The 15215-nt window shown below is 56.9% G+C and overlaps 1 protein-coding gene across 1 annotated transcript; it reads left to right on the forward strand.

Moving 5' to 3' along the window:
- Positions 1-201: 201 nt before the first annotated feature.
- Positions 202-1380, forward strand: LOC136522723 (casparian strip membrane protein 3-like). The gene is made up of 3 exons (XM_066516532.1): positions 202-462; positions 580-703; positions 854-1380. Exons 1-3 carry the CDS (start codon positions 245-247, stop codon positions 1067-1069), a joined length of 558 nt encoding a protein of 185 aa, XP_066372629.1. The 5' UTR covers positions 202-244; the 3' UTR covers positions 1070-1380.
- Positions 1381-15215: the final 13835 nt, after the last annotated feature.

Here is a 15215-nt window from a genome sequence, read left to right on the forward strand (position 1 = left end):
GCACGAACCAAGCGACCAGTCCCATGCATGGAGCAAGTAGAGTAGGTGTCAACCGAAATGCACCTGGGAGCTAGCTCTCACAGAACACGTCCTGTACGGCCACCTGCCCTGGCATATATCGAGCTGACCTTCGCGCTGCTGAGCATGCATATAAATGTGGGAAGATGGGCTGTGCTCTCCAAATCAGCTGAGCGACCAGCAGGCTCCATATCAAGGTGAGACCTGTATAGAGAGGGCGTTAACAATGAAAGGATCCAGCGAGCATGGCGAGACCTCGAAGGCGGCGCCCCTGGGCAGGGGTGTCAGCAAAGGAGTGTCCGTGCTTGATCTCATACTTCGCTTCATCGCCATCATCGGCACCCTTGCTAGTGCCATTGCAATGGGCACCACCAACGAGACGCTGCCTTTCTTCACACAGTTCATCCGCTTCAAGGCGCAGTACAGTGATCTCCCTACTCTCACGTAAGCTAATTAACCTCAGCAACTTAATTAGTAGAAACAAACACTTTCAGTTAACAACCGAACATATGATGAGCATCGGATGCTCCAACTGTTTCAATTTTGTTCATTTGTTGACAGGTTCTTTGTTGTGGCAAATTCTATTGTCTGCGCCTACCTCATACTTTCGCTCCCACTATCTATAGTGCACATCATCAGGAGCAGGGCTAAATACAGCAGGCTGCTCTTGATCTTTCTTGACGCGGTAAGACTAATTAACTCTTTTTACAGTTCAAAGAAAATAATCCTCCATAAAAGCATCTGTGGTTAGTCAACTAGTAACAGTAGTATGTTGAAAAGTGCCAGCAAGTATATCGGTTAATTGGTTACCTGTTTTCTTGTGATTCTTTTGAAGGCAATGCTAGCATTGGTGACTGCGGGAGCATCTGCAGCGGCGGCTATTGTGTACTTAGCACACAAAGGCAATGTCAGGGCGAACTGGCTTGCCATCTGCCAGCAGTTTGACTCATTCTGCGAGCGAATCTCTGGATCCCTCATTGGTTCGTTCGGAGCCATGGTTATGCTGATACTGCTGATATTACTCTCCGCCATTGCCCTAGCCAGGCGCTAGGGCAAATAGTGGGATCATTTGCTTCCTCCAGCAGTGTGAAGTGTGGTATCATGGTGTGGTTATTGGACTACTCTGCTATCTTATGTAATCTTATGTGTGCCTATTACCTCTTGCTATGATTCTCTCTCCTATATATCCCAATTGTTGACTTGATTCTGCACTTCTGCTTTTCTTCTGATGGTGTGCACTATCATGTATAGAAGCCACAGAAAATGAATATGGATGAACTATTATGTATGGATCACGGATCGCCATAGTTTCTGAAAGAGTTGTTGGGTATTGTGTTCACTTGACAAAAACATGAAAGATTATCTTATAAATCCTTACCTGCTATTGGCAGTGAAACCGTGGTGGTTTTGAATTGATTGGCAAACGGGATTTACCAACTTTTTCCAGTCTCTGATGTACAATGGTACCAGTACGCAGGCACAAATGAAAAGATATTCATGGACGTTTGCAACCTTTTCATTTTTCCATTAAGCAGTAGAACAATTGTAATCACGGTCACAGCTCTGAAAACCAGCAAGTATATTATGGATCTTAAAATTTATTTGATTTAAGATCAGACTAACCTTAATGAAATCCAGTAAAAATAGCTTGCTTATTACCATTGATACGAGTATTGCGCAACATATTATATCCCATTGCAACACGTAGACATAGTTGCTAGTCTATATCTATATCTAATATTAAATAGAAAAAAATTCTTTGTCTCTCACTCACTACCCCATCTGTCCGTTCCTTATTTCTCTTCTATGTCACTTGATTCGAGATCCCTCACTCTCTTTTTTCTCACTTTGAGTTTGGAACTATAAAACTTTTTATTGGTGTTGCATCACTCATGGCATGTCTTATAGCCAGACAAGCCCACTCATGAGACAGCGTGCCTACGAGTGTATAGCTCGTCTTCCTCTTTTCAACTCAGAACATACAAACTATAGCTACTCATTTTAAGCTGAGTCAATCTTATGTTAATTTACCATTCTAGATTAATCCTTTATTGCAACTAGTACTTATTTTGTCTTGGAATTTTTTAATTTAAGGTTGGGTCAAGCCTAATTCAATAAAAATAGCTAGCTCAATATCATTGGCATGAGCACCGCATAACAAATCGTCGCGTTGCAATGTATGGACATGTTTGCTATATATATAATATTAAAGAGCGAAAGTTCCTTTTTTATGTCTTTCACTCTCTCCCACAGTAGTCCCTCACTCCTCTTCTGCCCTGCGATCTGTCGTCCCTCACTCTCATGCTTCTCGCTTTTGAGTTTGGAGCTATAAAATCTTTATTGGCACCACAACACTCATGTCATGATCTGGACGCCCAAACTTGTAAGCATCATGACTTGCAAACATGTGGCTTGTTTTCTACCTATTTTAAACCCACAATAAGTACGCACAATAGCGACATATTTAAGTTGTGTCAATTTTCCATATGATATTAATCCTTTTATTGCACTAACATTTATTATGGGTTTTGAAATTTATTTGACTTAAGGTTGGTCCAAGCCAACTAAATTTAACAAAAATAGCTAGCTCATTATCATGAGTATAAACACCGCATAATAAACTGTATTTTTCGTTGCAACGTACGAGCATGTTTGCTAGTAATATTAAAGAGTGATAATTTCTTTCTTCCGTCTCTCGCTCTCTCTCCCGTATGTCCATCACTCCTCTTTCATCGTTCCTATCGGGGTTATAACCCCGGGGTGTCCCAAGGCACCAATTAGTTAGCAGGCTGCGCGGCCTGCTATACAGTTGAAAGGTCCTTGTTTGGTTTTGGTAATTGAGTGACAACTTAGGTGGACTAATTGTGTTTATGTGAGATACACAGGTGATTAGTCCACAGGTACATGTGTGTGAGCAACATATGCCATAAAGGTGAAAATAGCTTGGAGATGTTGCAAAGCTCACACATGTGATGATGAAGGAGCTTAAATGCACATGAGACATGACATTGAGTCATGTGATCAAGGTGGAGAAGATCAAGACAAGACTTGGCTTGATGGACCGGTTGCAAGCGTGAAGGGCAAGTCGAAGGCTTTGGAGTGATGGACCGCGTGGCGGTTAAGCTTGAGCAAGACTTGGCGCCGATGGACGATGGCAACGGTGAAGAGCAAGTAGAGTCAAGATCGACGAACCAATATGATCATGTGATGATATGAAGTGGATCATATCATTGTTGATCGTGTTGGTGCATGTGTTGCATCGACATTGAAGGAGATGAAATGGAATGCACAAGGCAAAGGTATAACCTAAGGCATTTCATTTCACCGGTCATAGGTGTGTAGAGAAGTTTATGACCGGATTTAGGATAGATGGCCGTACTATCAAGAGGGGCAAACTTGTTTGCATATTGTCGGATACCATGAGAAGGGGTACCCTAAGCAAGACCCAAAAAACGACTACTTAGACTTCGTAAAGATCGAAACCAGCTAAAACACCGCTGGCCTCGGCCGGTTCTCCGACTCGCCTTGAGGCCCCCTCACCACTGGCCTCGGCCGATTCTCCGACTCGCCCGAGGCCCCCTCACCACTGACCTCGAGCGACTCCCCGCCGAAGGCCTCGGCCGGGCCACTGACCCTCCGTCTCGCGCGAGGCGGGCTCGGCAGCACTCCGCTGCCTCTTCCTTCTCCCGTCCCTCTGACAAAACGTCGTGTCGCATTAACTCAGCCAACTGCTGCCCCTGACATCGGCCGCACGCTCAGCACAGTACAGCAGAGTGGCCGACGGGACAGGAAGCAGGACGGGGCAGGGGTTACCCGCCACTGTGCTAACCACTATGCACATGGCTGACGCCCATGCCTCACTGAGCTGCCAACTCCTGCTCCAAGGACAACGCAGCATGGGGAGCCACGTCTGGGCTACTGTGGCCTCGGAATCAGTACCCAGGACCAATAATTCCCTCCAAGGCCTCGGCAGTTTGCTTCAGGGGCTCGGCAGCCTGAGGACCCACGTCCGCCGGGGCCCCCCGCGATGGCTTGGCCTCGGCACCTGCAGAGCCACAGCTCCCCACGACGTCATCACACGATGACCCGCACGTCGCCCGGACTGGGCAGGGGTTACCCGCCACTGTACTGACCACCATGCACATGGCGGACGCCCATGCCTCACTGTGCTGCCAACTCCTGATCCAAGGACAACGCAGCATGGGGAGCCACGTCTGGGCTACTGTGGCCTCGGAATCAGTACCCAGGTCCAATAACTCCCCCAAGGCCTCGGCAGTTTGCTTCAGGGGCTCGGCAGCCTGAGGATCCATGTCCGCCGAGCCCCCCACGATGGCTCGGCCTCGGCGTCTGCAGGGCCGCTGCTCCCTACGACGTCATTGCACGGTGACCAGCACGTCGCCCGCCATGTCCTGCATCAAGCTATACTGGAGCCCCACGACGCACAAGATCGAGTATGACCGGCGCGTCACTTCTGCACGACAAGGACAGGGCCACTCCATCGACCATACCACGACAGTGGCCGGCTACAGGGCTCGGACACGCCACCCCGTTTACAGAAGCGCTATGTAGCAATCTATGTACGGTCCCAGGTCTCCCTTAGAGTATAAAAGGGAGGCACCGGGGCCATTTCTAGGGGCGACGGGAAGAAGACGAACACACCGATAGAATTTGACACTTCCACTACGCTGCTTGAGAACAACGCCTCAAGCAGCCCGCACCACCCTCACCGAGACCTGGGGCTAGCCCCCTCTCTCACCTAGCTTGTAACCCCCTACTACGAGCACTCCGGTGCAAGGAATACAAGATCAATCTCTCAGACTGGACGTAGGGCCTCGATTGCCTGAACCAGTATAAACCTTGTGTCTCTTTGCATCACCATCCGGGATTAGGGGCACGCAGCACAAACTCACTCGTTGGTTGAGGGACCCCTGGTTCCAAAACGCCGACAGTTGGCGCGCCAGGTAGGGGCAGCTGCGTGTTGGCTTTGTCATCCTAGCAAGTTCCGGATGGCAGACCCCGTACGACCATTGCGTCTCGGCACCGTAGTTTGGTTCGGGAGCCTAGAGTTCATGTCTCTAGGGCATGAGTACGACATGGTGCTCCTCACCCCTCGAGCCCCACCGTCCGACGATGAAGTCACGCCCCGGCAGCCCAGGCGCAGGCGGTGCCCGGGCGGCCGCTCTCGCCATGCTCGCCGGGCACGACGCGAGCAAGGCCACCCCGACGCTACGCGAACCCAGGGCGGCACGCCACTCCCCGCCGATACCCTACGACCAGCTGTTGGTACGGGGTCCCTAGCTGGGGACCTGTCTGGCCTAAGCGTGGACGAAGGAAAATCGCCGACGGCTCGCGGCGATGCCCAGTCGTCCAGCTCCGCTCCACCACTCCCTGAAGAGCCGACCCCGGCGGGGCAGAATATGGAGACGGCACCGTCACCATACCCCTTTGGGTTGAGAAATACCGCCGCCTCTTACGCCTACGCTTATGCTGCCACTCACGAGCACCCCTCGGAACGCCGCCAGCGCTTCGCTCTCGACCTGAGCATCCGCTTTGACTCCTCGGACGAGGATGAGGCATGGCCCGGGGTGGATTTCTTCGAACTCCACAACCCTGGGGCTTTGCGCCAATTCTTGGCTGCAAGCGACTACTGCCTCGGCTACTCCGACTCCGACGATGAAGGGACTTACGATCCATCTCGTGAGTGCTTCCACGTCGGGCTCGGGATGCCAAGGGCGGGTGAAGAGGACGAGAGGACAGGCAACCATTCCCCGCCCCGGGCAGGGGCGGGCGACGCCACACCTCCGCGTCTCGAACCCCCGGCAGCACGGAACGAGAATCCCGTTCGCGGGGGACATCGACGCCCAGACCTGGAGCAGCTCCGCGAGCTTCAAGCCAAGGTCGAACAAGACCGACTCCTTCTGCAACAGCTTCGGGACACTCTTGAGCAGGAGCAGCAAGGGCGTGGTGAGGGCGGAGGAGCCCGAGGGAGGGCCCGCGACGTCCATCACCGCATCAACGACAACGAGGGGGGAGAGACATCCCCCAACCTTTAATCGCGCTAGCCAGAATGTCGCAGCGGCTGCGATGCTGGTCCGAGCGATGCCCGAGCCCTCCACCACCGAGGGGCGACGGGTCCGCGGAGAGCTCCGCGACCTCCTCGAGACCGCAGTGGTGCAGCAGGCCGAAAGTTCTGCCTCCCGCCGGCGCGGAGGCACTTCGGAGCGGCCCGCAGCGCAACCTCGCCAGGGCCTGGATGCCTCGGTCCGCCCTGAGGCCGCTCGCGCGCCGATGGTCAACAGGGCCCCCTTGGTACGCGATCGACCTAGAGACCAACGCGAGGCACGGGGCGACCACGAAGTAGTTGGCAGGCGACGGCGCCACGACAACGGAGCCGCCCGGGGCTACCACCCACACCGAGGCGGTCGCTACGACAGCGGCGAGGACCGCAGTCCTTCCCCTGAGCCGCCAGGCCCTCGGGTCTTCAGCAGGGCCATCCGCGCGGCTCCTTTCCCCGCCCGGTTCCGACAGCCGGCCAATCTCGCGAAGTACAGCGGCGAGACCAACCCGGAGCTCTGGCTCGCCGATTACCGCCTGGCCTGCCAGCTAGGCGGCGTGGACGATGACCTGCTCATCATCCGCAATCTCCCTCTGCTCTTGTCGGACTCGGCACGAGCCTGGCTCGAGCATCTCCCTCCCTCGCAAATCCACGACTGGTGCGACTTGGTTAGGATCTTCGTCGGGAACTTCCAGGGCACTTACGTGCGCCCTGGGAATTCCTGGGATCTTAAGAGCTGCCGCCAGAAGCCGGACGAGTCTCTCCGAGACTTCATCCGGCGCTTCTCCAAACAGTGCACCGAGCTACCCAGCGTCGGCGACTCGGAGATCGTCCAGGCTTTCCTCTCCGGCACCACTTGTCGGGACTTGGTCCGAGAGTTAGGACGCAACGTCCCGCGCTCTGCTGCCGCGCTCCTCGACATCGCCACTAGCTTCGCCTCAGGGGAAGAGGCTGTCGGAGCCATCTTCCCCGACGCCGATTCCAAGGGTAAGTGGAGGGAAGAGGCCCCCGTGGCCTCAGCCTCCCACCTCCCTAAGAAAAAGAAGAAGGGTCGCCCAGGGAAGCAGGAGGTCCTCGAGGCCATCCATGTCGCCACAACAGATCGCAGGAATCCCCGAGGCCCCCGCGGCCCCGGGCTATTCGACGACATGCTGAAGAAGCCCTGCCCTTACCATCAAGGTCCGGTGAAGCATGCTCTCGAGGATTGCACCATGCTGCGGCGCTACTACGCCAGGCTCGGGCTCCCCGACGACGACGCCAAGCAGAAGGGCGCCGGCGGTCGGAACGAGGACAAGGACGACGGGTTCCCCGAGGTACGCAACGCTTTCATGATCTTCGGTGGGCCCTCGGCATGCCTTACGGCGTGGCAGCGCAAGAGGGAACGCCGAGAAGTCTTCTCGGTCAAGGTGGCCACCCCCCAGTACCTTGACTGGTCCCGAGAGGCGATCACCTTCGATCAAGGTGACCACCCCAACCGTATTCCGAATCCCGGGCAGTACCCGCTGGTCGTCGACCCGATCGTCGGCAACACCCGACTCTCCAAGGTGTTGATGGACGGAGGCAGCGGCCTCAACATCCTCTACGCCAACACCCTGGAGCTCTTGGAGATCGACCGGTCGAAGCTACGAGGCGATGTTGCACCCTTCCACGGCATTGTGCCGGGGAGGCGCACGCAACCCCTCGGGCGCATCGACCTTCCCGTCTGCTTCGGCACCCCTTCCAACTACCGCAAGGAAGTCCTCACCTTCGAAGTAGTCGGGTTCGGGGGAGCCTACCACGCCATCCTGGGGCGACCATGCTACGCCAAGTTCATGGCAGTGCCCAACTATACCTACCTCAAGCTCAAGATGCCAGGCCCTAATGGTGTCATCACAATCGAATCCACATACGAACATGCATACGACTGCGACGTCGAGTGCATCGAGTACGCCGAGGCTCTTGCGGAGGCTGAGACCCTCATCGCCCACCTAGACCAGCTCAGTGGCGAGGTGCCTGACTCCAAGCGTCGCGCAGGGGCGTTCGAGCCCGCCGAAACCATCAAGCCCATCCCAGTCGACCCCGCATGCCCCGACGACCGGGCGCTGAAGATCAGCGCCACCCTTGACATCAAATAGGAAGCCGTGCTCGTCGACTTTCTCCGTGCGAACGCCGACATCTTCGCATGGAGCCCCTCGGACATGCCGGGCATACCGAGGGAGGTCGCCGAGCACGCCCTGGACATCCGGGCTAGATCTAGACCGGCGAGGCAATGCTTGCGCCGCTTCGACAAAGAAAAGCGTAGGGCCATCGGGGAGGAGGTATAGAAGCTCTTGGCGGCCGGGTTCATCAAGGAAGTATCCCACCCAGAGTGGTTGGCTAACCCCGTTTTAGTCAAGAAGAAAAATGGGAAGTGGAGGATGTGTGTAGACTACACCGGTCTGAATAAAGCCTGTCCAAAGGTCCCCTTCCCATTACCTCGAATCGATCAGATCGTTGATTCCACCGCAGGGTGCGAGACCCTGTCTTTCCTCGATGCGTACTCCGGATACCATCAGATCAAGATGAAAGAGTCCGACCAGCTCGCGACTTCCTTCATCACACCGTTTGGCATGTACTGCTACGTGACGATGCCCTTTGGCCTCAGAAACGCAGGTGCCACGTACCAGCGGTGCATGACCCTAGGTCTTTGGCGACAACATTGGGCAGACCGTCGAGGCCTACGTAGACGACATCGTGGTCAAAACCAGAAAGGCCGAAAATCTCGTGAATGACTTGAGGGTGACCTTCAAATGCCTTAGAGAGAAGGGCATCAAGCTCAACCCCGAGAAGTGCGTGTTCGGGGTCCCCCGAGGCATGCTCTTGGGATTCATAGTCTCGGAACGCGGCATTGAGGCCAACCCAGAGAAGGTCTCAGCTATAACCAGCATGGGACCAATCAGAGACCTCAAGGGAGTACAGAGGGTCATGGGATGCCTTGCGGCCCTAAGTCGCTTCATCTCGCGCCTCGGCGAAAAAGGCCTGCCCCTGTACCGCCTCTTGAGAAAGTCCGAGCGCTTTTCTTGGACCGCCGAGGCCGAGGAAGCCCTCGCCAGGCTCAAAGCACTGCTGACCAACCCCCCCCGTCCTGGTACCGCCCACCGAGGGCGAGCACCTCTTGCTCTACGTCACCGCGCTGACCCAAGTGGTCAGCGCGGCCGTAGTAGTCGAGAGGCAGGAGAAGGGACATGCTCTACCCGTCCAACGACCTGTTTACTTCATCAGCGAAGTGCTCTCCAAAACTAAGACGCATTACCCCCACATCCAGAAGCTGGTTTACACCGTAGTCTTGGCTCGACGCAAGCTACGTCACTACTTCGAGTCCCACCCGGTGACTGTGGTGTCGTCTTTTCCTCTGGGAGAGATAATCCAAAACCGGGAGGCCTCGGGTAGAGTAGCCAAGTGGGCTGTTGAACTCATGGGGGAAACCTTGTCCTTCGTGCCTCGGAAAGCGATCAAATCACAGGTCCTGTCCGACTTTGTAGCCGAATGGACTGACACACAGCTGCCGCCCGTTCAGATCCAATCAGAATGCTGGACCATGTACTTCGATGGGTCTCTGATGAAGACTGGCTGGCGCGGGACTGCTCTTGGTCTCGCCCCTCGGAGTACACATGCGCTACATGATCCGGCTTCACTTCGCCGCTTCCAACAATGTCGCCGAATACGAAGCCCTCATCAGCGGCCTAAAAGTCGCCATCGAACTTGGAGTACGACGTCTCGACATACGGGGTGATTCGCAGCTCGTCGTCGATCAGGTGATGAAAGAGTCAAGCTGCCATGACCCCAAAATGAAGGCGTACTGCGCGATGGTACGTCGCCTGGAGAACAAGTTCGACGGTCTCGAACTCAACCATGTTGCACAAAAGTTCAACGAGGCCGCGGATGAACTAGCAAAGATGGCGTCTGCACGGACCCCAGTCCCCCCGAACGTCTTCGCCAGAGACCTCCACAAGCCATCCATCGACTATGCCTCAGCCATAGAAGAGGGCCCATCGGCCGAGCCCACCGCAGGGCCCGAGGCCCCCTCTGCCACCAAGACCTCACCCGCCAAGCCCGAGGCCATGGCAATTGACGCAGAGCCTCCCAAGGCCGACCAAGGAACAGATTGGCGAGTCCCTTTCCTTGATCACCTCGTTCAAGGAGAACTGCCTGCTGACAGAACTGAAGCCCGACGGCTTGCGCGACGCAGCCAAGACTTACGCCCTCTGCGACGACGAGTTGTATAGGCGTAGCCCATCTGGTATTCTCCAACGATGCATCACCACCGAGGCTGGCCAATCCTTACTTTGGGACTTGCACGCGGGAGTCTGCGGGCACCACGCGGCGCCTCGGGCGCTCGTAGGTAACGCCTTCCGCCAAGGTTTCTATTGGCCAACGGCGGTGGTCCGACGCCACGAGGCTAGTACGCTCCTGCGAGGGATGCCAGTACTACGCTCGACAGACGCACCTTCTGGCCCAAGCCCTCCAAACCATCCCCATCACATGGCCATTCGCTGTGTGGGGGCTGGACATGGTGGGGCCTCTGCAGAAGGCACCCGGGGGCCATACCCATCTGCTGGTAGCTATCGACAAATTCTCCAAATGGATCGAGGCTCGCCCAATCGCTCAGATCAAATCCGAGCAAGCGGTGCTGTTCTTTACCGATATCATACATAGGTTCGGGGTTCCTAACACCATCATCACTAACAATGGGACACAATTCACCGGACGCAAGTTCCTAACGTTCTGCGACGACCACCACATCCGGGTGGCTTGGTCGGCCGTAGGGCACCCAAGGACGAATGGCCAAGTAGAGCGTGCCAACGGCATGATCCTACAAGGCCTTAAGCCAAGAATATTCAACCAATTGAAGAAGTTTGGCAAGAAATGGCTTGCCGAACTCCCGTCAGTCATCTGGAGCCTAAGAAATACCCCAAGCCGAGCCACGGGATTCACACCGTTCTTCCTGGTCTATGGAGCCGAGGCCATCCTCCCCACTGACTTAGAATACGGTTCCCTGAGGCTACAGGTGTACAACGAGCAAAGCAACCGCACTGCCCGCGAAGACACCCTCGACCAACTGGAGGAAGCCCGAGACGTCGCGCTGCTACACTCAGCCAGGTACCAGCAAGCCCTACGGCGCTACCAAGCCCGGCGCGTCCAAAGCCGAGACCTGAAGGTGGGCGACCTGGTGCTGAGACGGAGGCAGAGCAATAAGGGCCGCCACAAGCTGACCCCACCCTGGGAAGGGCCGTACATCATCGCTCAAGTGCTGAAGCCCGGGACCTACAAGTTGGCCAACGAGAAGGGCGAAATCTTCGCAAACGCTTGGAACATAGAACAGCTACGTTGTTTCTACCCTTAAATTTCCAAACGTTGTTTACATTGTTTCTCGAAATACAATAAAGAAGCGTTCTTAGTTGTTATAATCTTTCGAGGAACCCCCCTTATAGACAAGTCGATTGTATAGAACCTAAGGACCGTACGAACGTCTCAAAAGCGAAAAGGCCGGCCGAGCCATGAGAACGGCCCACGCCTCCAGGCTACGGCAGCTCCCTCACCACCTTTTCACCCAAAGGACAGCGTAGGCTCCGAGGAAGTTCTATGCAGAGATAGGGGCTCGACGTCACAATAGCGCTATAAGGGAGACTCGGCTCTGCCTCTGCAAAGCCGAGCCTCCCTCGGGGGCCAAAAAGGGGAAACCCCCTAAAGTCCTGAAACCCCCTGAGTCTTGAACACCGTTTGTTAATGATCTTTCAAAAAAAAAATTTACGCCAAACTCTCTTACGCTCCGACGGGACCTCCACAAGAAACCCAAAGACCAAAAGTTTGTCTGGAGGCCAAAGGGCTGGTCGAGTCGTGAGAACGGCCTACGCCTCTGGGCTACGGCAGCTCCCTCACCACCCTTCGCCGAAGGATGTCTTAGGTCCCGAGGGATTTCTTTGCGGGTTCCCAAGATCGAGACAGAGGGCACAGGCTCGGAAGTAGAACAGAAAACGGTTAAAAGACGCACATACGCAAATACTTTAAAAGGCCTCAACAGCCACAAAAACATCACGATACGGCAACTAACTCAATCCGGTTACATGGCCCCTTTTGGCCCAGGTCAAAGCTCAAGGATCGGTGACCGGCGCGGGAGGGACCACCTCTTCTTCGAATAGACCAGCCAGCGCCGTGCCAGGTGCCTCGGCCGCCTCCAACAGCTTCATGACCTCCGCATCAGCCTCCTCATCATCTTCTGGCAACACATAGCCGTCGCTGACAGCCTCGAGGTTGATGGCGTAGTGCGAGGAGACGATGGCCAGGGCACGCTTGACACCCGTGTGCAACGCCCCCCGGAGCCTCTCGTGGACGCGGCCGCTCAATGCAATCAGGCGGCTACCAAGGGAGCTGGCTGATTGGACCTCCTCGACGTCCAGGGCCTCGCAGGCGGTACGAACAGCGCTGCGTAGCGCCTCGTGCTCCCAGACCTCAACATCTAGCGCCGCTTGCGCTGCGACGGAGGCCTCAGCCGCCTGGGAAGCTTCTTTTTTCAGATCTACGTCGCAACGAGGAGTCAGGAGTCAAACGCGAACCAGAACAAATGGAGCAAGGAACACGGTTCAGCGGAACTCACCCTCGGCCTTGTTCTTCCAAGCTAGGACCTCGACCCGAGAGGCCTCGGCCGCCTTGGTAGCCTCTGCCAAGGCGACTCTCGTCGCCTGATGCTCGCTCTGCTCTGCACCCAGCTGCCCGGCTGTGGCCTTCGTAGAGGCCGTCGCTTCTTGGGCCCGAGACCTGAAGGAGTCTCGCTCCTCCTCCAGTTCCTTGATCTTCGCCACCAAGGGGGCAGCCTGCCCCTTAGCCGCGACCAACTCAGCCTGAAGATCAGCACAATGAAGGCGGAGGTCCTCCACTTCCGCACTCCGCGCTGACAAAAGCCCCTGGGCGTCGGCAAGCAGGCCCTTCTGCCGCCGGAGCTGGTCCCAGATATCCCTCTCCCTTCGTAGGAACACTGATTTCCCAAGGGACCGGGTCTCGAGCTCCTATAAAGGTAAGAAACGCGCGTCAAAACACTACGAGGGGACTCGAAGAGAAAACAACTCGGCACGGGAGAGGAAAGTACTTACCTGGGTGACACCGGGCAAGTCCCGTCCCATAATAGTCATCGCCGTCTACAGCGACCACACTGCCAGTTGGCGGTACTGCTCGAGGGTATCCCACCGCCCCCCCTCTGCGATATCTTCAAGGGCGAACACGGGCTCCCCCTCGGGATCAGCCTGGTTCCGCCAGAAAACACGCGGGAAGTTCCACCCACGGGGCTCGGGCCGTAGCCGGGCAAGGGCCGAACTCCCCTCAGCGGGATCCGGGACCGGCTGCTCCGCGGTACTGGCCGCCTCGACGTCCGCCGCCTCCTTCCCTCGGGAAGAATCATCAGATGAGATTGTCTGAACCAGGGGCGACGCCAAAATTGGCTCCGTCTCCACCTCCATCGCCTCGGCCTCGACGGACCCGGGGGCTCTGGCCTCCGCCATCTCTACCCCGGTGGCCCCAGCGTCCACCGCCCTAGCTTCAGAGGTCTCGGGGGCTCCGGCCTCACCCTCAACGGCCTCGGCAATAATGGATGCCCCAGCCTCCTTCGCCCCAAGACCCGCGACATCGCGGGGCGTGGGCTCCTCCTCCTCCACTCGCTCCGCAGCTGCCTCGGCACCCTTTTCCTGGGCAGCCGCCTCCTCCGAAACGGCCCCGCCCGACGCCGCGCCACGCTGCACGCCAGCCTGCGCCTCCGCTGCCTGATGGGCAGAGGAGCTAACATTCACCTTGAGCGCCTTACGGGGCGCCAAGGGAGGATCTTCCACCAGATGCGTCTGGCTAGAAGCAAAGACACTCCCAAGGTCAGCACGCGACCGAGGGGCAAACAAGAAGTACTACGTACTCCACCAGAAAAAATGCTTACCGCGAACGGGGAGGCAGCCGCTTCGACACCGCCAGCCTCCTCTGCAACGGTGGCGGTGGTGGCAGCAGCACGACCTCGGTGACCGCCGGTGCCAGCTGGCCTCTGTCGGGCCCCGGCACCTCCTCGACCCTTCGCGGAGACGAGGGGGTCGCCCCCACCATCGCCGGCTCCACCTCCACCGTCGAACCCATCGGGCTGACGGCACACTCCTCCAACACCCGCACCTTGGGTGTGTCGGCCTCGGCCCCGGGACGAGCCGCCACCGGCCCCGGGACACCTCGTCCTCCTGGGAGCGTTAGGCTCCTTGCCGGCGCCCCGGGCACCATCTCCCTAATGTCGGGGAGGTGTTCCAGGCAGGCCGTCCCCACCTCGCACCCGTCACCGTCGCCCGAAGAATTCGACATTGACGACGAGGGAGACGGCTCCAACGGGAGACCGTCGAGCTTCTGACGCCGGCGACGGGCATCCAGCTTTTCGCACGCAAGGAGCTTCTTCGTGCGCTTCGCCTCCTTGGCATCTTTCTTCTTCTTCTCCTCCTCGGCACGCACCCTGTTCACGGACCGCCACCGGGCGTCCTCGGGAACGGGCGGCGGGGAGCCTCGCACGTCTCTTATCCCCTATGGGAACAACGAAGTAAGACAACAGACAAAAAAGAAAAAAGGAAAACGAAAAACAAGAAGGCCATGAAAGCCTCGACAACATCCAACTTACCAGCGAGACATACCCCCGCGACGGGCGCATCGGAAACGGCATCAAATCGTCAATCTTCGGCTTCCCGTCTACCGCCTCTCTCACCCGACGTAGGGTCTCGTCGTCGGTAAGGGCGAAGGCGGACATCTTGACACCAGCGATCGGATCGCCCGGCGTCATCTCGAACAGCCGCCGCCGCCAGGCCATCAGCGGCAACACCCTCCGGCGGTGAAAAGCCGCCATGACCACGGCCGCCGAAAGACCATGGTCACGCAGCTTCCCCAAGGCCCTCAAGAGCGGTTCCAGCCTAGGCTGATCGGCCTTGACGACGTCGTATCCCCATTTCTCTGGTTGACTCTCTACAACCCGCCCGGTATAAGGGGGAAGTCCTCTGCCGTCGTTGCAGAGGTAGAACCAGCCATCGTACCAACGATGGTTGGACGAGGACAGCTGGGTCGGGATGTAGAGGGACTGCCGGTCTTGGCGTACGGGAAGAGTGCAGCCGCTGGCCCTCTGCAC

The sequence above is a fragment of the Miscanthus floridulus genome, chromosome 18 (assembly GCF_019320115.1).
Source record: "Miscanthus floridulus cultivar M001 chromosome 18, ASM1932011v1, whole genome shotgun sequence".
In the NCBI taxonomy this organism is placed as follows: Eukaryota; Viridiplantae; Streptophyta; class Magnoliopsida; order Poales; family Poaceae; genus Miscanthus; species Miscanthus floridulus.